General features: G+C 37.0%; 1 protein-coding gene across 3 annotated transcripts in view; it reads left to right on the top strand.

Moving 5' to 3' along the window:
- LOC145984967 (uncharacterized) overlaps positions 1-24,894 on the top strand; it is a 94,562-nt gene that overhangs the window by 22,721 nt on the left and 46,947 nt on the right. For 2 of the 3 annotated variants that reach the window (XR_014441382.1, XM_083118413.1), the window contains exons 4-5: positions 5,028-5,141; positions 23,605-23,768. Coding sequence is in view for 2 of the 3 variants with exons in the window: in XM_083118413.1 (XP_082974539.1) it covers positions 5,028-5,141; positions 23,605-23,768 (278 nt within the window). In the remaining variant the exon portion in view is untranslated. The remainder of the gene's footprint in view (positions 1-5,027; positions 5,142-23,604; positions 23,769-24,894) is intronic. The other variant, XM_083118414.1, reaches the window with a different exon arrangement.

Below are 24,894 nucleotides of genomic sequence, written 5' to 3'. Positions count from 1 at the left end.
CAAAAATATGATTTTTTAAAAAAATTGGTCAAGCAACCTATCCTGGACCATACAGTATGGACTGACCCATATTCACTCTGGACAAAAACTCTGGTCTTAGTACAATTTCTGTGAGCTAAAAGTGGTCATGTATTCAACATTTCTAACAATATTATGTGTACTCATATTAGTGGTAATTTTTTTTAGTGTTTTAGGACCATTTTTCAAAAATATAACTGTGTGCCAGTAGAAACAATGGTTCATACATTGAATACTGAAACCTGTGATATTTTTATCATGAACAATATTATCTTTCTGATTTTTTAATATTATGTTGAGCATGTATTGATTATGCTGTGTAACAATTTTCCTTGTAAAACCTGGGAAGTTGAGTGCTTTTTCATCACAAAGATTTTTCTACTTCCTGAGAAGGTGAGAATGATAACACAGTTATTTTCTGTTAGAACTGTCCTCCTTCTCTATAATAATATGTAAATCATCACAATATTCCACATAATTTCCGAGATGTGTCATATTTTGTCATATGGTGTTTTCGTCCATCCACTCAATTTCTGAAATTTCAACATATTTGTTGGACAAGTCTAATATTTGTCATACTGGACCAAGCATCTATCAGCAAAAAAAGAAAGAAATAATAATGAAAGCAAATCCGTGACTATGAAGCAACTTTTTGTCTTTCAATTTGGTGATGTCACGTGGAATGACCCACCTTTATTACTTGTTTGGTTTTGGTTTTGAGTTGGTATTTTAAGTCCACTTTATGCACAGTAAGGCTAATCGGGACTGGACCTACAGTTTAAAGTGGGATCCGAACCACTTGTGCCTCCACCGGGTATCCTTTATTACTTGTATTTTCTATACAGCATACTGTATTCTTAAATGCCTTTAACCTTTTTTCAACTTGAAATGAGTGCTGAATTTGTGACTCAACAACCTAGGTGGTTAACTCACAGTCTCGCTTTTGGTTTAGCTCCCAGCGAGAACATGGTGTTTTATTTTGTTTGTCTTTTTGTATATTTCATGTGTTTATCATTCATCTTTGTCATTGCACGTAATGTGGAGATGGAAAACCATCCTAAATTACAAAATTATGAGCTGATACCACTTACAGATTCCCTCCAATACCAATACTTGAAAATTTCACAAAGTATTTCAGAATATTTATAAATTTTAATATACAAGTTTTCAATTGGCAATCTACCAGCATTTGGCTTTGAAATATCCATAATTACACATAAGATAATGCTTTTAATTGCAATTTTACTATTGCAAAAATATTGAAAATTACCATATTTACTCGTGTAATGCGTGTACATGTACGAGGCTTGACCGGAAAATAAAGATACAAACCAAAAATAAGATATAAAAGAAATATATTGAGCACAACTAAAGTTACACTTGATACACTGATACAGAGGCTATTTCTCCACATAAGTGCCACATTGTCCAAACATTTGTTCAAACGCGGAACAAGTTTTTGTATCCCTGAATCATAGAAATCTGCCGCCTGCATCTGGAACCATGTTGTGACTTCTTCCCTGACTTCATCGTCGTCGGCAAAGTGTTTTCCACCAAGATTTTTCTTGAGGTACAGGAACAGGTGGTAGTCGCTGGGTGCAAGGTCGGGGCTGGATGGCAGATGGTGAAGGACCTCCCATTGAAACTGTGCAAGCAGATTCTTGGTGACATTCGCTGCATGGGGGCAGGCGTTGTCATGAATAAAGCGGATTCCACTTGACAACATGCCTCTCCGTTTGTCTTGAATTGCACGTCGAAGATGTTTCAAATTCTGGCAGTAGGTTTCAGCATTAATCGTTATTCCAGGCGGCATGAATTCCACCAGCAGGATGCCGTGGCGATCCCAGAAAACGGTTGCCATCAGCTTGCAGGTTGAAATTGACGTTTTGAATTTTTTGGCTTTTGGAGAATGGGTATGGCGCCACTGCAGTGACAGCTGCTTGGATTCAGGCGTATGGTGGAACACCCATGTTTCATCACCTGTCACAATGGAGTCCAGAAATGCATCTCCCTCTTCTGCGTAGCGAGTAAGAAAGTCCAGTGCATATCTCAGTCGTTTGGTTTTGTGTTCGTCAGTCAAATGTTTTGGGACCCAGCGTGCACACAACTTTCTGTACCCTAACCCACTCACAACTTCATGAATAGTGGTTTTCGAACTGTCAGGAAACATCACACACAATTCTCGAATTGTCACCCACCTATTCGCATGCACCTCTGCTTCAATCCGATTGCGAAGGTCGTCAGTGATCATGGACGGCCTCCCACTTCTCTCTTCATCATGAACATCACATCGACCTTCTGCGAAGGCACGGCGCCATTTCGCCACATTTTGACGATTCATTACGTTCCCGTACACAGTCACAATTTCTCGGTGGATCTCCGATGGACGCTTTCCTTGTGCCTGCAAAAACCTGGTCACGGCGTGCACTTCGCGGGATTCGGTATCGCCGCTGCCATTTCCAATTCGTGTTCCTCGCACAAGACTCAGCGCAGCACTGACGACTCACTTCTAATCTTCGTCGGATGGATCACGGTTACTGCCAGTGTTGCCAACTTTGGTACACATTTTTCCCTAACGTGCAAATGTGTTTGTATCTTTACTTTCCGGACAAGGTTCGTATAATGCGCACTTTGGTTTTTGATGGGAAAAAGCAACAAACAGTTACATCTTATATTAATGTGCAGTACAATTCAGGTTTAAGAAATAGCTTTGTTTGTTAGGTCGTAAAGCTGTTGCTATGCCGATCAAGAGCACATGACATCATGCCTATTCAGTGAGTCGCCTGCTGCTGTGTGGACCAATGGGAGAATATCATCTTGTCTATACAATGAATCACCAGCCCACACCACCTTCCCCCTCTCCCTCCACTGTGTTTAGCATCTCAGTACTTTCACTTCTGTAACCACCTTGTTTATTCTGTAGTAGAAGAAATCCAAGATCAAATTATGTTATGGATTTGCAGAGCTCAGGAAGTAATTTTCTATTATTTCTTGCCCAACACATACTGCTGATATGCATCCTTTGTGACGGGACTCCGACATTATAAAAATCCAACCTGGTAATTTGTATTTGCTGTCTGAATTATTTAGTGCATAATATGCACTACAGTTTTTGGGGGCAAAAATTTTGGATAAAAGTGCACATTATACATGAGTAAATACTAGGGCTGAGCCGATACCACTTTGAAAAAAATACCGATACTCTTAATCTATTCCCACCGATACTGATCCTTGAAAATTTTAATATTTCAAAGTTGTTCAAAATATTGATCAATTTTAGTGTGATAATTAGACTCCGTGAAAGTGTCAGGTGACATTTTTACATACCCTGAGAAAAACTAAAATGCCGGAAAGGAATCTGCTGGTATCGGCAAATAAATTCCAACTGATACTTTCCAATACCGATACATCTGCATCGGTATCTGCTCAGCCCTAGTAAATACGGTATACATTTTGCTTAATTTTTAGGTAATTTAGACTACAAAAATATCATGTGCAGTGCTCGAAAAATTTACCTTAAAGCTAGGCGCCAGCTCTGAAAATCAGGTGCCAGGAAACCACCTACTAGCAATTGTGCATACTACAGTATGTTTCAAAAGTCGCGCAATCCAAACTTAGAAAATCTGCATCAGAAATCGTTAAGAGATATTTTCACCGGGTTTTCTGCACTAAACGAATCCTGTAGGCTATCACTGGGTTCATAAATTTATGTTAGCATTTATCTACATAATAGCAATTACTTTATTTAAAAAAGAAACATTGTTAATTTGCTGAAAACATGTGAGAACTAATTTTCAACAATAAATACCAACTCTTGAAAAAAATTTGAAGGGATCTTTTGTTGGTGTTTGACTGGTTGTAAAACAGTTGCTTTGTGAGGTACAGCAGAAGCAGGGCATTTTTTTTGGAAAACATCTTGCACATAAGTGTAAGAATGAGTAGTGAAATACTCTTCAGCAATGCACACGCACTGCTCCAATGAATATGCCATGCTGAATCAATTAATAACACAGGCACAGTAGCGACAAAAGTGAGTGAAGAGAATTCAATGTAACCAGGAGCAGCCTAGTATTCTCTCAAGAGTCCAATTTCGGCACAAAATCTTGATTTACGATTTTTCACGTAAATGTATAGACACATGCTGCATGCGACTGTTGGCAATATTTCAACCTGCTAGTGTTGCCATATACGGAGATATGTTCAAAAAATGGCACTTTTCACTCAACCCATAAAATCGCCAGTCAAAAATTCATCAAATGTTGCACATAACCAATATTGGTCGCAAATGACAGACTGACATAGCATCAGTCATCAAATGTCTAATTATGACCCTTTGATAATTTCTTACATATTTTTCTTACTCAGAAGTTCATTTCTGGAAAAAATTGAATGCTGCTTTCCATCAATTATTAATTTATATAATTTTATGTATGGAGTGAACTGATAATTTTAAGCATTGACAACTATGTCAATGGATGAGGCTTTACAATGCAGAAAACCAGGTGTAAATATCTCTTACGGTTTTCATGATATATATTTCCAAAGTTTGGGTTGTGCGACTTTTGAAACACACTGTATAAAATGCTGAGCAACACGGTATTCAAACATCACTAAATTATTTGAGAAAGCAGGAAATAGAAGACAAAGGGTAAGAAATTGTTACTGCCTATGGAATGTTCACAACATTGATAAAAGAAAAATAATTTGCTAACTGCAATTTGAACTTACATTATAAAAAATTCATACATATTACAGCAAGAGATCACAGTCGCCAGGCTGAAATTTTTAGTCACCCTGGCGACCAGGATTTTTTGAGCTCTGATCATGTGTAATATTTCCTGACTGGAAAACCATCATCTTGCACCAGAGATTAAATACTATCTGATGCTGATACCGATTGGTTCAACCCTGATCAAAATTTGAACAAATACACCCCTGTGATAAGTAATGGTAGTCAGTATATTCTTGTTTCTGCACATTTATATCACGTTCTTCAAAAATCTTCCCAGGTGCTGCCGTATCAACTCGTGGAAGGTATATGAATTTTGAAGAAAGAGCAAAAAATACTGGAGAACGTCCGTTATATTTGTATGTGCAGGCTTCCGAGCAGCATGCTGTTGATTGTGAGTATATTTTATGTAAAACATATACATATTGTTTGTGAACCAGGTATTTTCTTCATCTGTTGGATTTAATTTGCCAACATTTATTTGTTATGATTGCTGGTCATATGGTCATTCCGTGCCAAATCAACCGGGGTCTGAACCTTGACATCTCAGAAATTAATAATTTTTGGTGCTGTGGTAGTACCAGTAAAGTTGACTAAAACTGCCATATTTCAGATTTTTTCGGCTCTTAGTTGCCGAGTTATTGACTTTCATAAAAGCAAAAATCCCAAAATTTGACGACATTTTGAAATCTTTAAACAGCTGTAGATCAAAAATATTTTACCCCGAGAGCTCAAATTGGAGTCATTCTCTTCTGCTTTTAATGAACTGTAATTTGAAATACAACATGACTGGGGTATTTCAATTTTTTTATTTTTAAGAAACTTGAAAAGAAGTTTTTTTGAAAATCTCGAAAACACCATTTTTTTTTTTTTTTTGAAAAACATATATGATTTGAAGACATCAATTGACTATTTGTGTGCAAAATTTCATAATGGGATGGCAATGGGTTCCTATAGAAATTAAATTTTTGTAATGTAATGTGTGCAAAATTTGCTAAATTTGTTGACTTCCATGTTATAACCACAACTATATGCTGAGTGAGTGATGTTGATGTCTTCATATTAGTCTGTTTTATAATTTTTGGATTACAAATAACATGAAAATACCTAAAATTTATCACTCTTTATATCAGGAAAGCAAATTGAAAAATGTACATGGGGAAGTAATTAAATAACAGGAATTTTATTCTAAACTTCATGGAGATTTATGCACAACGAAAATTTGTGTTTCTGCACTCAAAACGGTTCCTTAGCAACACGCGATAAAGGTGTCGTGACAATTGAGCAGTATGCGCCTGCGCAGTAGCCCGTACAGCATGGCCCCTCCACTGTTGACTTGCACCGTAGAAGAGCTACAAAGTGTTATTCGTTTTTTGTAGTCAGAGGGATTTAAACCTTCTGAAATCTATGTAAGATGCATTATTTCCTATTAGAGTTGGAAGTGGTTGGAAAAAAAACACCGGCTCTTTGGGGGGGGGGGGGGGGCAGATTTTTTCAGCGGCTTTTTTGGTTGTGCTTTTTTTCGGCTTTTTTCACAAAAGTGTCTCAAATCAATGGAAATACAGGAGTTTGCAGTATTTTTCCTGTTCCATGGTTTTCGTTTATCTCCCTACTGTAAAATAGACACTCATAAATACATCTCTTATCTTTAAATTTTATATGGAAATTAATATGCACCCTTAATTAATATTAATGTATCAACTATGGTATAGCCATAGTTCAATTATGTATGGACTTGCTGTCAAATATAAAATTAGATTTAAATTAGTCATCAACTCGTGGGTGCAACGGACCTTTTGCAAACCTGCAGTTGAAAAACACTGGCACTAAACTGAATCAGTCGTAAATAAGACTGGCCGCAAATGGCAAAAAAATAAAAAAATAAAATAAAGACTGGACCTACAGTTTGAAATGAAATCTCAAGCATTCTGACTTCACTGAGGGTTGAACCTCAGACCCGTTCTTATTACAATGCATCAGCATTACTTAATGCCACTCCAGAGGCCCATTCATGATTATGAAAGGAATCTTCTTTCAAAACGCCAGAATTTTTTCCGACAATACTTGCAATTTGTTTTCTGTAATTTACAGTCTAAATTAAATCTTAATCTCTGATGAAGTAACTAAGAATCTTGTTAAGTAGAGAGAACATTCAGACCGAAGCAACACATTACAGTGGAGTTGTAACATTGAAGTGAGTGACAAGTGACATGGGCCCCTTCAGTGTATAAGCAAGTATTCACCACACATGCAGAAACAAAACCGAGAGGGCAGGATGTGTGGCACTGGAGCTTTCAGACAAGTCACAGATGACAAGCGACACAGTCTCCTTCAGTATAAAGCGAAGCATTCACCGTGCATGCAAGAACAACAGACTGAAGCAGCACGATGCACACAATTGAGAAAAGAGTATAGTCCGAGCAACATGCAAGTGACACATGTCACTTGTTTCTTTGATCTGAAAGTTCCCTGAGTGCATTTACTTCTAAGGGTTGGTTTTCAAGAGCCACATATCCTTCCCATCGAAAACTCCATTAAACAGGATATATACACACATTCACGTAATATGTATACTTGTGCATGTGGGTTGAGAACAATTAAAGGTTTTTAATTGTCCCGAAACAGAATATTTTGATATTAACATTTGTTTTATATATTTTGACATCCAACATTTAAATTGAGACACAAACATGTAAAAGCTTGTTTTAAGTCCATTTCATGATCAGATGTGCTCATCAGAACTACACATTCAGTTTTAACCTTAGCTTACCCATGCCGTATGAGAAACTTACATACCGGGGGCCACTCCCAGGCCCACACTTTTTTTTCTCCCTAAAATTCAAGAAACCATTTTATTAGGGATGGGACCGATTAATCGGTACTCTATCGGTATCGGCCGATATAGGCATATCAGTGTATCGGTTTATCGGTAAAATTACCGATTATTTTACCGATCCGATATATCGATAAATATCTTATAATTTAGTGCACAATTCTGCCATTTTGTTGTAATTTTTTTGGATAATTTCCATGCTCTTCTTACTAAAAAGTAAATGTCTAAATATTTAGCTTCTCTTGCACTGCAGTCACCTCAAAACACACATTTATTAAGGAGATCAATGAACATTTCAGGTTCTTCGAGGACCATTACTAATTTTATATCGGATCGGTAGAATATCAGTTAATATCTGTAAATTTTATATCGGTACTTTATCAGTATTGGCTAAAATTTCATATCGGCCCATCCCTACATTTTATTATTGAATCACTGCTTCTTTTGCTGATTACATAAGCAGTTATTTATTAATTATAATAATTACAAAAATTACCATCATTAATAAAAAATAATAACCAATTATTACGTGTCTCTCACATAGGCTATATTTTATCATTCACTAAAACTCACAAAATCCATAGTAATTTTTATTAATGCTTTTTAGTTTGCAGAAGTGTATTTGTTTATTAAATATAATAATTACAATCATTACCAACAAATTATACACTGTCACTGGCATGAGTGTCTTGAATGAGACACATTCAGAGAGGGTGCCTGATATACCCACCAAGTGCATTTTGCCTCCTAATTAAATTCCATTTATGTTTTTATGAACAAAAATAATAAAGAAATATTGGGAACATCCTAGGAAACAATGTAATTTATTATTTTCAAAGAGTTGAAAAATCTAAAAAATAGAGATCGTGGGCCTGCGAATGGACCCCCCCCCTCCCTCCAACTCCCTGGTTCTCTAGGGTTAAAATTGTATCTTAACCAGTATGCAATATATGTCCACTGGGATTGGCCAGTATCTGTCTTTTGGCTGCTAGATGATGTAATTTTTTTTAGCTAGTTGTAAAATATGTCACTGCAAACCTGTAACTTCAAGTGAAACAGGTTAGCTGTAATTGGAAAAAAGCCAAAATTTCAGGTTTTCCCCCCCAAAAAAGCTGGCTTTTTATCGGGAAAAAAACATCCATTCAAAAGAGCTTTTGTTCTCTAGCAAATTTCTTGTTATTAACACTCGCATAGTTTAATCGTTAGTTTTGTTACCTATGTGTTTCCAAGAATAAATAGCCCACACGTTAGAAATTGGTAGCAGCGATTGCGTGACAAAGTGGGGAGGGGGTCAAGGACAGTACTTTTTCTTTGCATACATGGCTTAGCATTAAGGCCGTACTAAAGGCAATTTTGTGGTAATTTTTGGATAACAGATGGCAGCACCGTTTGCCATGGCAACCGAGGGCCATGTTGCCAGATCTCCGCATAAATATAACCAAGGTACATACATACAGGTAGGTCGATTAGGGTACTCGATATGAGATGTCGCCATATTGGTTAAAGGTGAGTTGGTGAATTAAAAAAAAGTAGTAAATCAGGGAAATTGATAATCATGAGATTTTAGTTATATTTTCTTCTTACAGAAATAAGCAATATATCATCAGTGGAGGGTAGTAATAGTCGAAATATTAATATAAAATCCGTTGTTTTATATTAAGTATTTGTTTTAATATTCAGAACGCAGAGAAGAAAATGCAATAATGAGTGTAGTTAAATATTAATATAAAATTTGTTGTTTTATGTTCAGTATTTATTTTAATATTCAGAACGCAGAGAAGAAAATACAATAATAAGTGTAGTTAATTCAAACACGAAACTGACCAAGTGAGGACAATAATTGAAAAATTTTGTGAATAAGTTTGAAGCAAATGCTGCGTTGACTCAGGAACGTATCCAGGGGGGGCTCAGCGGGCTCGAGCCCCCCCGAAAGTTTTCGGTTTACACAAGATAAAATGAGGCTTTTTGGTTTCTTGTGTGTGTGAAATAAAATAATGTGACGAAAATTTAAGGAGAGAAATAATTATCGAGGCAAGGTAAATTTTTCTACAACCCTGTAATTGATAATAGCACGTGTCCAATGTGGGGATAAGGGGAGTCGATCCCCCAGGAAATGTTTCAGTTTACACTAGATAAAGTAGGTTTTTGGATTCTTGAATAATGTGACGATAATTTCAGGAGAGTAATAATTATCTAGGCAAGACAGAAAATGTTCTATAACCCTGTTATTGATAATAGCATGTATCCAATATGGGGATCAGGGGGGGTCGAGCCCCTTCCAAGGGAAATCTTTCAGTTTACACTACATAAAATTAGGTTTTTGGTTTCTTGAAAGATGCTACGATAATTTAAGGAGAGAAATAATTATCGGGGCAAGGTAGAGAATGTTCCATAACCATATTATTGATCATAGCACGTATCCAAGTTGGAGATCAGGGGGCCGAGTCCCTGCAGGAAATCTTACCACTTCACACTGGATAAATTCGTTTTTTGGCTTCTTGAATAATGTGACGATAATTTAAGGAGAGTAATTATCGAGGCAAGACGGAGAATGTTCTATAACCCTTTTATTGACAATATTGCACGTAAACTTTTCTTGCGTTTTCATTGTTGTTGTCGCAGCGAGCGCGATCATTGTGTAAAGATTTGTCATCATTTGGAAGCTGCACAACAAAGCATGCCACAAGTAGGATGATTCTTTGTATTATTTATTCTTTGGAAAGCGGGAAAGGAAACGTTCTTAAATAAGAGGTGGAGTCGAACCACTGCTAATATTAACGAAACGTTTTACCTGCGGAACATTCTAGAATATAATGAAGACGTAAATACCCGGCTTCCATTTCCCGGTTGATCAGTAAAACAGAATCTGTTAGTAATTCGAAAATGAAGAGGACTAGTGAGACAATTTCCCGTAAACTACCGAAGTCTACTTCTAGTTCGTGTCCAAAGTTGAAAATATTGACGTCTGTGGAACTCTAAGATCCTCAGTGTAGTGCTAGTTCGGGGCATGAGCCGAAGAGATCGAAGGTCTAAAGTGAATATTTCAGGAGTACCGGATATTGGGGCGGTTTATTAATACATAAATAAGTTGCACAGATCAACTGTAATTTTATTTGTGCCCGGGCCAAATTTCGTGTTTGCAGTCCGAGACTTTCATGGGATAAAAATGACTTTTATTTAAGCCAACTGGGTTCGACCCACACTCAAAAACTTAACCACTACAATGGGACAGCCGAAAATTATATGAATGTCGAGAAGAGAAAGCAGGAAGATGTTGGATATGTAGATATTTTAGCGGAATTTTCAGGCTCTGCCAGGACCCGAACCAGGGTCTCTGGCATGTCGTGCGGTTGCTCTACTGGCATACCCAGGATTTTCGAAGGGATGGGGGGGGGGGGAGTGTAATGTATACTTTTTCTCGGTAGTCAGTCTTCATTTTGCCATATTTCTCTGCCTTTGACGTTCATTTTTTTTTTTTAGAAATACTGGGCCAATGGAGGGTTATGACCCCCATCACGCCACTGGAGATAAATGAGTCAGCATTTTATCATATTGGATGTCGAAACATTAGATGTGTTGGGAACGGAAGGGTTTTCACTGTGCATTGATTGTTTCTCGATCCAGCAGTGTTCGAGAATACTTCCTTTGTTTCGTGCCGATATATGACAAGACTGCGGAAGCTGTGACGGACAATTTTGAATACTTGCGAGTGCTTAGGCCTGAATATGAACAATTTGGTGGGTTTCAGCTTTTATAAGAGCTGCATACATGGGAAGACAAGAAACATTAGTGGTGTTCAGGCTCGAATCAGGGAGAAATATTCGAGAACTGTGTGCATCCAGTCCACAGCCCACAGTTTGAATCTCGCATCGTCGAGTGGATTGTCCATCCATTGTGTAACAGCTTCGTGAAGACACTCAGAGACACCAAAGATGTTCTGATGCCTGATGACAAGAAACAGACAAACATGTGATAAAAATGGCAGCCTTAAATGGTGGCTACTATTTAGGGGACAGTTGCTCCCCATTTTTTTGCCTCCGCACTATGGCCTCTTAATACTAGGCCTTGTCTACCAAGAGAAAGTAAACTTTCCTTGCCCCCCCCCCCCCCCCCCTGCTTTGCCACCAAAAGGGCACCACTGGCCTTAAATATGCACCTGTGAGGTTCTATCTATACCACTTAAAAATATATTGTCCACCCTCGCCCCGAAAGGAATTTCTGGATACGTGCCTGCATTGACTATACACTTCATTTTGTATGACAGTACTTTCTACTTTTGATTGGAGACTTTATACTCTGTCCCAACTATCTCTGCTGCAGCAAGGCTGCACATAGCGGCAGACAAGGGGATCGAGTAGGCAGAGCGAAGCAATACACGATGCTGCGAAAGCTGGTAACTACAGCAGCTTTCCGCCGTTCCGCGCAATCCCGTTCCCTCTCACGTGTTCATTGGTAGAGCCGTCTCGCGTCACTACTTGCGTAGAGACTTGCTTTCGTTCGCTTGCTCCAGCGAAGTTCTTTTCTTGTGTATGGAGCGACTGTTCAAAATATTCAAAATATTTCAACGCACCGTGCTTTAATTGTTGAAATACCATTCGCAAGATATTATTTTCTGCACCCTGTATTAGTAAAAATGAAATTAAAGATAAAACACATTTTCAATTTTTTCAATTATAAACATTGTTGAAAAATGCTTAAAAGTATTAATGTTAATTTTTCCACAAGGCCGTAAATTTAAGTTTCCTAATGTATTTTTCTTGCAGAATTACAATTGATACAAAAAAGTGTTCCATTTTCTCAGGATGACGATAAGACCAAATAATCTTTGCTTATTGTCAATTGTGAATATTCGTCTGAAGAAGATCCTGTTAGAGAGTGGAAACGTTACGTTTTTATGTATATTTTTTATACTATAAAAGCTTTCCTTCGTCAACATTTTAATGACATGAAAACAAGACTTAACAGTGTTACAATGGAAATTAAATCTCAAATTACTATACTTTAAGAAAATTATTTATTTGAAAACCTTGAATTGATGTTTTAAGTCCTTTTTATGCACAGATAGGCTAATCAGGACTGGACCTACAGTTTAAAGTGGGATCCAAACCACTGTGCAATGCGCCTCCACCATGTATCGAACCTCTTGAGTAGCTATAAGGTGACGACTTTACCACCACGCCATCGGGGAGGCCTTTATTTGAAAAACGGACGTTTCAAAATACTTAAGTACAATTTTACACAAGTTGCCTCCGCACAATGTCCGAAGTCCTGTTTCACAGTTCTTCACGAATTATACTGGTTTGTTCTGCAGCTGTCTTTGGAAGTAACAGTAACATTTTCGAGTAACATTAACTGTAAACTACTTACTTTATGAAATTAGTACCTGAAATTCAGTTATTTTTCCAACTAACTAGTAACTAACTTCGAAGTTGGTTGTACACTCCTGTTCACATAAAGTGTCACTCTTTATAGGGTCGAACAGTTGAAGTATGTACCAATTGATGTGAACAGAAGTGTACAATTACTATTTTTTTTGCATAGAAAGGAATTTTCTTCTGTTCCATTTTTACAATTTGTTGAATCATATCCTCGCCTGAAAGAATGGATGAATTAGTGATTATTGAAATCGTGAGACCATGAGAACAATCTTATTTATTGCCAAGATACGTTTAGATACGTTTTAAAGCTACAGTAATTATAACTGAATTAATTTCTCAAGTGATTAACTTTGAATTATTTTGAAAAGTAACTTTCCACACACTGTCGATATCTTAGATAAGATACTCAGATAAAAATTGTGAGAGAAGTTTTCTAAGATACAATATGGTAATAATTACCATTAGAATAAAATTCAAATCATTCAAAAATCATTGCATGAAGGGACTACTAAAACTATATATTCGGGATATACGTATAAATTCACATTAACATTTTTCTCTCAATGTAACTTCATTCTCCTTCTTGCCCATCCTGCAACATTATGTGGTTCTCTCATAGATGCGTATGCTTCTTGCTGTCTTGAAATCATCATTCCATTCAGAAAGCAATGAATATCCTAAGATTGTGGGCAAATACCCTTCAAAATTGGAACTAGCAAAAATTTCAAGGAATGTGTGCTATAACTTGACAGACAAGACAAACAAGTTATACCATTCCCATTATTTTCAGTTTCTCAAATATACCGTTCCCAGTTGCTGACTACTTGCAACCAGATATTAAAAAGTCTTGCAACATCATTTCTTGAGTATATTTTGGACTCTTGATATCTTGTAAACCATCACCATCCAACCATGTAATGTGCGAATTGTGTACGGTTCAAACAATCCACACAGACGATTTTTATTCCATAGAGGCATATCCACAAACTTCCACGGTATTGGGTTGCCATTGTTAGTCAAATCTGTTGACCTTTTTACAAATTTCAAGGTATTCTTAGAAGACACATCAAATAGATTCTCAAATGTTCATCTGCAAAAGGAGCAAATAAAAATATTGTTAATATGGTGTATGAGACTATGAACTTAACAAAGATGAAAAAAATCATTTTCATTACATTGTTACAACCACAGACAAGTGGAGTTAATAATAAAATGAAAACAACTTAGAGATGTTGTGTAAGTGGATGTGAATATAATTGATCTAAACTGCACCATAATGGTTAACGAAGTGGTCCTTTCATAACAGAATTATGAAAGGTTTGGTTCACGGTATCAGCTCACTTCAGTGACTCAGATCTATCTTTACAGTGCATGTTAAATATGACCATAGGCGTGCGCAGACCCTCTGATTGGGGGGGGGGGGGGGGCAAAAGCCTTGAAAGTTTAGTCGGGAAAGATAAACTTCACTTTATCTCACTGTTTTAGTTCTATTGCATTGATGGGTATATGTGTGTGTATGTATATGACATATTATTTATATACATTACATAATCAATTCATCCGCTCCATAACAAACCAATAGCAAAAATGTTATAAATTGTCTCTGAAATATGCGCGCTCCCTTTCCTCCAAACCAAGCTGTTACAGGAGCTACTGTCTGAAGTACTTAATTGTTCTTACACTGTCTCTGGTAATTTACAATGCACTACAGAAAATAAATTGCGAGCGAAGCGAGCAAGAAGATTTCACGATCCAAATTTTTGCAAAGTGAAAACTGTATTGATTTAATATGGCGCAAAAAAAAAAAAAATCACGGGACACCATGGCGTTCTCTTTTACAATTTTTCTCATTCAGATTTTTCAGCGTCCAGGGACAACTCCCGCCATCCCCTAGCTATGACTATGAACTTGACAAGACTAAGAAAAGCAGATATTGCGAGCGAACCGAGCAAGAAAATTTTACGAAATGTATTTTTGTTTGTATATAAAATTTGAAGTCAAGGGGGCAATTGCCCCTCTGTGCCACCCTACAAGTGCTCCTGCCCGTCTGGAAAAAATGATGATAGAAAGACGTGAAAACTAATTCCATTTTGAGTATCCTATTGTCCTGCTACTCTTAATTTCTGCTAGTTTTACTTTCTCTTAATTCAATGTTTGCCCTCCTAGAATTGATTTCCGTCCAAGGTTGTGATAAGGCAATGCCCCTCTGCCTCCTTGTGGTTGCGCCACTGCAACCAATATCGTTTAATAAGTCATAAGATTCCTCTACACTAAATTTCTAGTTGAAAGTATAATAATGTAGGGGCATGGAACGTCTAGAAGGGGGGGGGGGCAAGGATTACCACACCTCCCTCTTCGAAAACTAATATCTACCTAAAAGTATATATTTCACACGTATAATTTGATTTCAGTCATAGTAATTTACATTAATTATTGCGTATGTAATGGAGGGACGCAAGTATGCGATAAATTTCAAATTCAAGTGGTGTTTTTGAGGGGGAAGCACTATTATCGGGGTAATATGCCCCACGGAAAAATATCTTGCTTGTCCCTATGTGGAAAAAATCTGCAAACGTCCGTGAGCCCCCCCTTGCGCACGCCTATGAATAGGACTTTGACTTCAGTAGGTTATTGAATCAAATATTCGTAACATAATCTGGACAAATTATGATTTCTCTGAAAATCACTCAATCTTACCCACAAATAAATAATTGGCCTTGCACTTGTAAAATATGTGAACTTCTAATATTTACTAACCTATACTAATTTGTAAATTCTCAGTAAACACGCAAACTATTGTTTGGTAGACTGTTAGGACTTTACTCTTTTAGCTGTTAGGGTGTACTTTTACACTTTAAATACATAAAGCTTAAACTTATTGGAAATGTTGCGCTACCATTACAAGGCGTTCAAAATTATGAAAGAACGAGAAAATCAAATGTTTTATACAGCTTACAAAACCGGTTTTCTGACCTGATTCTGTGAAAGATGATAACAGAACGTTGTCCAGAACTTGCACAAAATTCGGGGATCTCACAATACATCTATTCCAATCCAACCTAACAGCTTAACCTACTTATTGCATTTAACATTTGCGAGCTTTATGAACTGTGTTCAAGTTTCAAAAACATAAAAGAGAAAAATCTTGTTCAACACAGGTCAGAAACAACTCGTTCCAACCTTGTACAAGGGCAAAGTAAAACTATAATGAACGACTGATTTGTAATACAAATTCCAATGTACGTACATTTGAATAGCACCAGTGAAATACGAAAATAATCTCCCAAGAACGATAGTAGAGCATTTTGTGCAATATCGATTTAACGCCAGAATATAATCTATATCAAGGTATTTCATGCTCTAGTAATAATCACAAAACTGTAATATCTGCATTATGCCTAATTTAATATAACATTCTCTTCTGATTTTACTTTTCGATACCCAGTGGAGGCACAAGTGGTTCGGATCCCACTTTAAACTGTAGGTCCAGTCCCGATTAGCCTTACTGTGCATAAAGTGGACTTAAAACACCAACTCAAACCCAACTCTTCTGATTTTACAATTGCAATGAATTATGAACTTCGTTTGTAAGGAAAAATGCGTGCTGCGTTGTAAAGGTTGAGACGTTGAAGCGATATTCTCACAGAAATTATATCGGAAGGTATTTCCCCAACATGTAAATAAATCATACATTCTGCATCACTCTTGCATATTGCAAACGTTTTACTTTTGATGGATTAAGCAACAAGCATTTAAATATAAGACTTATCTTTCAGTTTTCTCCGATGTTTCCTTCTTCCAACATGTACTGGATTCATTATTCTCTGGTAACTTGGTTTAACTTTCACGATTTTGACGCACTTGTATTGATCATATCGTTAGAAAACACGGCGTGAAATATCGGCAACAGTGTTGACTAAAATCTGCACCACGGAGTATATTGCCACGAAACGCCACTTCAAAAGTTTTAATGATAGGCACTACTCTCTGAAGGTACGAAATGTTTTCATTTTTTCACATAGTATTTCAGATGCTTGCGGGAAAAACATGTGATCTTTTTTTCACCACGAAATCTTCCATACTAGTCATAAAAGAAAGAAAATGCACCGGTACTAACAAAACTACCACTTCAGTGCCATCTGTACGGAGCAGTTTGAACATGACGGAGACCTTATATTTTTCTGTTATTTACTTAAATCCCTTCAATCGTAACAGAATTATAGGGTTCACATGTTCTAGTGAATAAAACAATCTTTTATATCGGAAAATTTCTTCCTTACCGAATCTATATTAGTTGTACGGTTACCCTTAGAAATTTGGGTCTATGCTTTAGCATGGCTTTAGAACCCCCTTAAGAGGCTATAGTTTAGGGGCAAAAAGTAGGGAGCCCGTTTGGCCATCACTGTTGAAATGAACATACTATGTGCAGTTGTTTTGAATCTGCTGTATGAAACCATGTTCATATGTAAATTAGGGGGAATAATGAAGGGGGGGGGGGCAAGGAACATCGGTGCCACGGAAGTTTGCATTCTTCTAATACAGTTATGTTAAGTGCTTTCGAACCCACTCTATATACACCCCTGTTCCATACCCACCAATACAATAAAACAGTTAGATGAAATGAGGTTATTCTTTCTCCAAATGAACTTTCATCAAGGCTCCCCCCCTAATCAGAGGATATGCGCATTCCTATGCTGAAATCTACAGCAGAATGAAAGTTCAGTATGGAGAAAATTGTTTAAGTCAGGTGAGAGTGTAATAAATTAACAGATTTGCTGATCGATCTGCTGTTTCACTGCATTAGTTGCCATGCAAACTGGCCGCATTAGTTGCCATGCAAACTGGCCTCCCACTCCAGTGTTCATCACTTACATTTCGTCTTCTGTCTTTAAATCTTTCCACCCATTCATATACTCTCCCCTGACTTAAACAATTGTCTCTGTATTGCACCTTCATTCAGCTTTAGATTTTAGAAACTTTCACTCCATCTGACCACAAAAAACGAATAACACTTTGTAGCTCTTCTACGGTGCAAGTCAACAATGGAGCAGCCATGCTGTATGAGCTACTGTGCAGGTACATACTTCTTGATTGTCATGACACCTTTATGGTGTGTTGTTAAGGAACCTTTTTGAGTGCCAAAACACAAATTTTCATTGTGCATAAATCTCCATGAAGTTTAGAATAAAATTCCTGTTATTTAATGACCTTCCCTTGTACATTTTTCAATTTGCTTACCTGATATTAAAAGTGATAAGTTTTAGGTATTTATAATGATATTATAAAATGGACTAATATGAAGACTTCAACATCAACCACTCGTCATATAATTGTATTTATAACATAGAAGTCAACAAATTTAGCAAATTTTGCACACATTACAATACAAAAAATTAATTTCCATAGGAACTCATTGCCATCCCATTATGAAATTTTGCACACAAGTAGTCAATTGATGTCTTCAAATCATGTGTGTTTTTCAAAAAATTAAAAATGGTGTTTTTGAAATTTTCAAAAAACTTCTTTTCAAGTTTCTTGAAAATTAAAAAAATTAAATTAAATTTTAAATTAAAGTTCATTAAAAGCAGAAGAGAATGGCTCCAATTTGAGCTCTTTAGGTCGAATAGTTTTTGATCTACAGCTGTTTAAAGATTTCAAAATGTCGTCAAATTTTGGGATTTTTGCTGTTTTGAAAACTCAAAACTAAGAGCCAAAAAAATCTGAAATTTGGTAGTTTTTGTCCTCTTGATAGGTGCAATGTATAAACAAAAAATCTAAAAAATCTGAATCCTTAAGGTTCAAAAATAATTTTTATCGGTTGATTTGACATGGAATGAGCCCATTACAAAACTTACAGTGCATATGAATATATATTTTGAATGGAGTAGTTTTGCTTCAAGTAATTCTTGCACCTTCCCAGTAGGATAGTGGTTGGTTTTATCAACTTGTGATAATCATAGTTGAATTCAACCCACAATGCAGAAATATAGGAATGACTTATTCAGTAAGCAAGTATATAAATTCCTAAGATTCTAAAAATTAATTTCACTTTCTTGGTTACCTTTTGCTATTAATAAGACAGATTAATGATTACTCTTTTGGTTTAATTTGACATGGACCTACCAGTAAAATTACAGATTAGGTAATTTACTGCAACGTTTCTGCCAATTTGGCAATTTATGTGGATATGACTCCATAATTCATATAACCTATGGTTATGCTTTATCCTTAGGCATAGTATGCTTTGTGTTCATTTTATGTTGACGTAGGCTAATCAGAACTGAACCATCAGCTCAACAACAGATCCAAACTATTGTACAATGTGCTTTTACCTGGAATTGAACCTAATCTATTGTAATTACCTGTTCCATAAATTACTTAGATTAGTTCTTCATCAGTTTTAGTTTAACATTTCTTATTGGTTTGCCTGTACTTTTTTGTAGTGTATTTGACTAATGTTTAAATTTGTATCATTCACAAATTGTACGAGTTTTTAGTAAATGCTGTCAGAAATCTTTCTTTTCTCTTCTTTTCTTCCCCCCACCTTCTTTTTTGTTTTTTTAGAGAGAGTTATGGAGTAAAGAAAAGCATTTACTTCTTGCATTCAGATGTATTGAAATTCAGCAGGTGCCATACTTATCTTTTGGGATCTTAACTGAAGAGAGATGAAGTTCAAGAGCCTGTATTGTAAGAAGAATGTCAATTCCCTTTCATTTCTCTGCATTGTGAAGTTTCCTTCTTATTGTTTTTTGGTATTTACTGTTAATATTCTGTGGCATTATTAGCACATCATGAGTAACCCAAGGTGCACAAGAACAACATAAAAACTGAAATAGAAATGATATGGAGGAATGTGCAAATACTGCTAAGATATATCTAGGGCAACATATTTATGGTGAATAAAAGATCAAGATTTTGGTACAAAACTGAACACATTCCGGAATCTAATGCAGTATATAAATTTGCCATTTCAGTGTTAAAGTGGTGAATGTAATCCTAAATTTGATATGAAAACTGTAATTATTACACAAAATAAACTAGGGATGGACTGATCTGAAACTTTGGCTGATACCAATAAGGTGCAAATTAGGGATGGGACCGATTAATCCGTACTCTATCGGTATCAGCCGATATAGGCATATCGGTTTATCGGTAAAATTACCGATTATTTTACTGCCCGATATATCTATAAATATCTGATAATTTAGTGCAAAATTCTGCCATTTTGTTGTAATTTTTATGGATAATCTCCATGTCCTACTTTCAAGAAAAGTAAATGTTTAAATATGCAATTTCTTTAGCACTGCAGTCCCCTTGATACACACATTTATTAAGGAGGTCAATGACCATTTCTAATTTTATATTGGATCGGTAGAATATCGGTATCGGCCAAAATTTCATATTGGCCCATCCCTAGTGCATATATAAGATTTACCGATATCGACAACTGATATTCTACAGATCTGATATAAAATTCCAATGGTTCATTGACCTCCTTAATATATGTATGTTACCAGATGAACCAAGCTTTTGCAATGCAAAAGAAGCAGCATATTTAGACATTTACTTTAAAAAAAAGTATGAAATGGAGATATATTTATATCCATAAAAACTATAGCAAAATTGCACAATATTGCACTAAATTATAAGATAATTATTTGTATATATGTGTGTGTGTGTGTCTCTCTCTCTCTCTCTCTCTCTCTCTCTCTCTCTCTCTCTCCCCCTCCCTCCCTCCCTCTCCCTCCCTCCCTCCCTCTCCCTCCCTCCCTCTCTCTCTCTCTCTCTCTCCCTCCCTCTCTCTCTCTCTCTCTCTCTCTCTCCCTCTCTCCCTCTCTCCCTCTCTCCCTCTCTCCCTCTCTCCCTCTCTCCCTCTCTCTCTCTCTCTCTCTCTCTCTCTCTCTCACACACACACACACACACACATATATATCAGTAAAATTACTCAAAAAGGTACACCAATATGCCTAAATTAGTTGAGACCAATTGAGTTCCATCCCTAAAATAAACAATTCTTTTCTAATAGCACATTTATTCAGTTACCAGAGTATTAAGTTTGTTCCTGTCTAAGGAGTCCATTTTTGCTTCTCACATTTTTATGGCAGAATTAATCAATTCATGTTTTGGAGAATAAAAAAAATGTGGTGGTATAATAAATATGCAGCAGCAAATGAGTAACTTTTTTCATGCAACTTACAAAGGTTTGGTTGATCTGGGTGGCTCTTTCCGGTTCTTGTTGCTCCCCTGCATGCTGCTCGTGGTGCTGGTGTAGTCTGTCCATCTGCTGTGTTTGCTGGTAGCGCTGGGTTCCAGTTGCTGCAGGTACAACACATTTGGCTCCCAGTACTGCAGCAACTGAAACACAGCAGATGAACAGATTACATCAGTGCCCCTAGCAACTTCCAGGGAAGCAATGCCACACAGTACCCGCTGGACTGAATTTTGAAGACTAGCGAGGATCTGGCATCTGTACTCACAGCCAGTATTATCCTCTGTGGGGCTCGTGTTGTGTCATCCTTATGTGTTTGTCCCTTCATCCATTTCATTGTAGCACCATCCATCCTCATCTTTGCAATTAGGCAAAAATGTCAGAAAAGCAAAGTAAAATAAACCAAATCAGTCAATCAATCAAAAGATAGTTGTAGAATGGGAAAATGTATAAGACGAAGTTGTGGCTGTTACGGACATAAAGTTATAATGAATAAAGATTAATACAAGTGGTAGTGCTGTAATTCTTATACTGAAAGGAAGTGGCACCAGCTGGTTGTGAAGTGGCATTGTTGACGTCTATTTTGGTAATGGCCAACCTCCTTTCCCCTTCTCATTCCATTATCACTTGCCTGCTTTGAAAAGGAAACTTACTGCATATGTCTGTGTGGGCTTGAGAAGATTGTCTTTCACTTGCAAAACTCATCAAGAAAGAAGTTGTTATCTAACCCCCTCTCAAACACACACACACATGTACCAAGACTGACAATTATTTTTTTTTACTAATTACTAACAACACACTTCAGTACTCCTTCTTTGTAGCTGAACAGTGGTGATTCATTCATTTTGAGTTTTTTGGACTTTTAACCACTGTATTAAATCTTTATGTACCTACGTTTCAGAGGCTGATTCCTCAGGGTAGTGTTTTATATCTAATAGATCATTGTTCAGTCCCTGGCCACACAATGTGTTTGGGGACGGCATCTATTATGGAGTATAAAATATGCTGCCTTGGAGGATTGTTTTCAGTGGCCACAGCTCCACCTCGTCTCCTGGTCATAGAGACCTGTTGTAAGTGAAGGTGCCGGGGAGGATTATCATTGGCCCAGGCTCCCCCTTGTCTGGTGGTTATGTCAAAACCTGTTTTTATGTGTAAAGTGCCAAGGAGGATTATATTGCTGTGGCCCAGGCTTCACATTGTCAGAAGGTTGTGGGTTGATAATGTTAATAATCAACCAGAAAAATTGTAATTAATCTCATTCAGTGCCGCTTACATACAACTGTCAGACCAAGCCCTTTGACATCAGGTAAAACTGTTTTGTATAACATTTTGTATAATTTGTTTGAAGTAAAGAGTGAAAATGGAGACAGGAAATTTATTTATCTCACAACCTGGTGAAGGATATTTTCACAGAACATGAACAGTAGCTATTACTTACATTCATCTTGTTTTTGGGCTGAAGTCTAAGTAGCTGCAAGTATTTAGAAGATTCTCTAGACTTTAGAAAGTTGTAGTTCTAGAAAGTTTTAGAGCTTCTTTGTCTGTTCCATCTCTGCCCTTATTGTAGCCTCCCATTTAGACATAAATATGTGACTTTGACGCCATTATCCACATTCCTTCCACATCTGCGTCAAAGGTCAAAAGCTCACAAGTTTTGGGAATGAAGGGGAATTTTATTGTTTCAGTCGGGCATGGAATGTAAGGGAAGCACTGTGATTGAATATTGTGCATCATCAAAAGTAGTAGGGAGTGTGTAGTAATAGTAAGGGGTGATGTCAGTAGCAGTCAATTAACACTTCAAGAAATGTTTTAAAAGCTATAGAAAAAAAACTGTAGTAGTTATATGATATTTCTAAATTTTATATTAACTTAATGACTCCCCCCCAGATAATTTATCTTCACTTAATACTGTTAAACTTTTGAAAAATGGACTTGGTTTACAGTCCATATCCCCCTGGATATTCAATTTTAGCTACAGGCCTGTGTTAGACCCTGAATGCTTGTGGGCATACAGTTCTCCCAGTGTGTGTGCTACACTGATCCTCGTTCCTATTCTGACTGGCCGAAGCAGGGTTGGAGATGTATCTGTATCAGTACTGTAGCAATAGAACCGTGCATCTCTGAACATTATCTGAACCATACTATGTTCCAAAAGTTAAAGATGAGTATTGGTGCATATGCTGTTCAATGCCATATTTGGTGGAAGTACCTGTTAGTACAGCATTTGTACCAAGCCATATTGTCAAGGTTAAACAATGAACCACAGTATGTTCCTAAAGTCAAGGTCAGTCTTGGTACATATGCTGTTGCGTGCTGTATTTGGAGGAAATACCTGTTGGTGCAGCATATGTACCAAGTTGTAAGGGTTAAACAATAAAATTATGAAAATAACATATGAGTATATATCACTAAAGTCTGTATGTCTTGTTTATTTTAGTGGCTGTTCAAAGGATACATGAAATAATTCAACAACACATGCAGCAGCAACAGGTACGCAGAAACAATAAGTTTCATAAGTTTGCCCCTCGAGGAAGTGTGAATGGTTCACAGGGACCAAGGCCACCACCATTAATGAGCATACAAACCTCCATGCCTTCCGTGGTAAGTTAGAGATAAGGCTAATTGATCACACTTCCCAAACATATTGCTAGTGTAGCATCCAACTGTCTGGACCCTGAATTATTTGTCTACACCCGTGGGTCCTAACTTACCGTAATCATTAGCATGTGGCATGATTGTAGGTTTGGTCCATAATGGCATCCCTGTTTTTTGTTGTACGTCCTTCATTTTTATGGCAACCGTGAGACAATTTGAATATTAAGATTAACCCAATAGGTAGAGGAGCTGTGTAAAACAGCCAAAAGAGAAGGAAATAGAGAGAGAGAAATCCAAAAATAGGTTCTAGCAGACCATTTTTCCCCACTATCAAAATAGAAAAAAGTACAATTTTTCCCCCATGAAATTTTGATTTGGACCTTTCCCTACTCACTGTCGAATTACCACACACCTAGGGAAATAGTGCACCTATAGAAAAAAGGGATCGGAAGTACAGGGTGTTTCACTCGCTCTTCGTCCCTGATTTTCACTTATAAAAATCAAGCTATTGGTCACAATCTAATGAAATTTGCTATGGACATACCTTGGTGTATGAGAAACATGATGAAATGACAGTGAGTGTTGTAAGTGATCACCACTAGCATTAGTGCATGCCTGCACACACCCCTCCAGGTTACAGAAGGTAGCCACCAACACATCAGGAGTCGCAACATCAATTTCCCGCCAAATGCTGTCTTGCAGTTCTATGTTAGTCCGTGGCTTGTTGCGATAGACCTTTCCTTTCAGCGTGCCTCATAGGAAGAAATCCAGTGTAATAAGGTCAGGTGATCTGGGTGGTCCTTTGGCACAATCTTCAAAGAAACACAGTTTCTTTAATGCTGGCGTTGGAAGTGTGGCAAGTGGCGTCATCCTGCTGAAAATGGCCATTACAGAGTTCCTTGTCATACAACTGGCCAAAAACTCAGACTGAAAGCACACGTTCATATGATTGGCATTTAATGGCAGAATCGCCCAGATGCACGCACATGCCAATGCAAGTACTAAGACTGGTACCAACTCCAATGATGTCACCATGCTTCTCATACACCAAAATGTGTCCTTAGTAAATTTCATTACATTATGACCAATAGCTTGATTTTTATAAGTGAAAATCAGGGGCTGAGAGCGAGTA

Source organism: Lepisma saccharinum, chromosome 3, assembly GCF_977018435.1.
Source record: "Lepisma saccharinum chromosome 3, izLepSacc3.1, whole genome shotgun sequence".
NCBI lineage: Eukaryota > Metazoa > Arthropoda > Insecta > Zygentoma > Lepismatidae > Lepisma > Lepisma saccharinum.
Note: the sequence above shows the minus strand (reverse complement) of the source record. Positions and strands in the feature narration are given on the sequence as shown.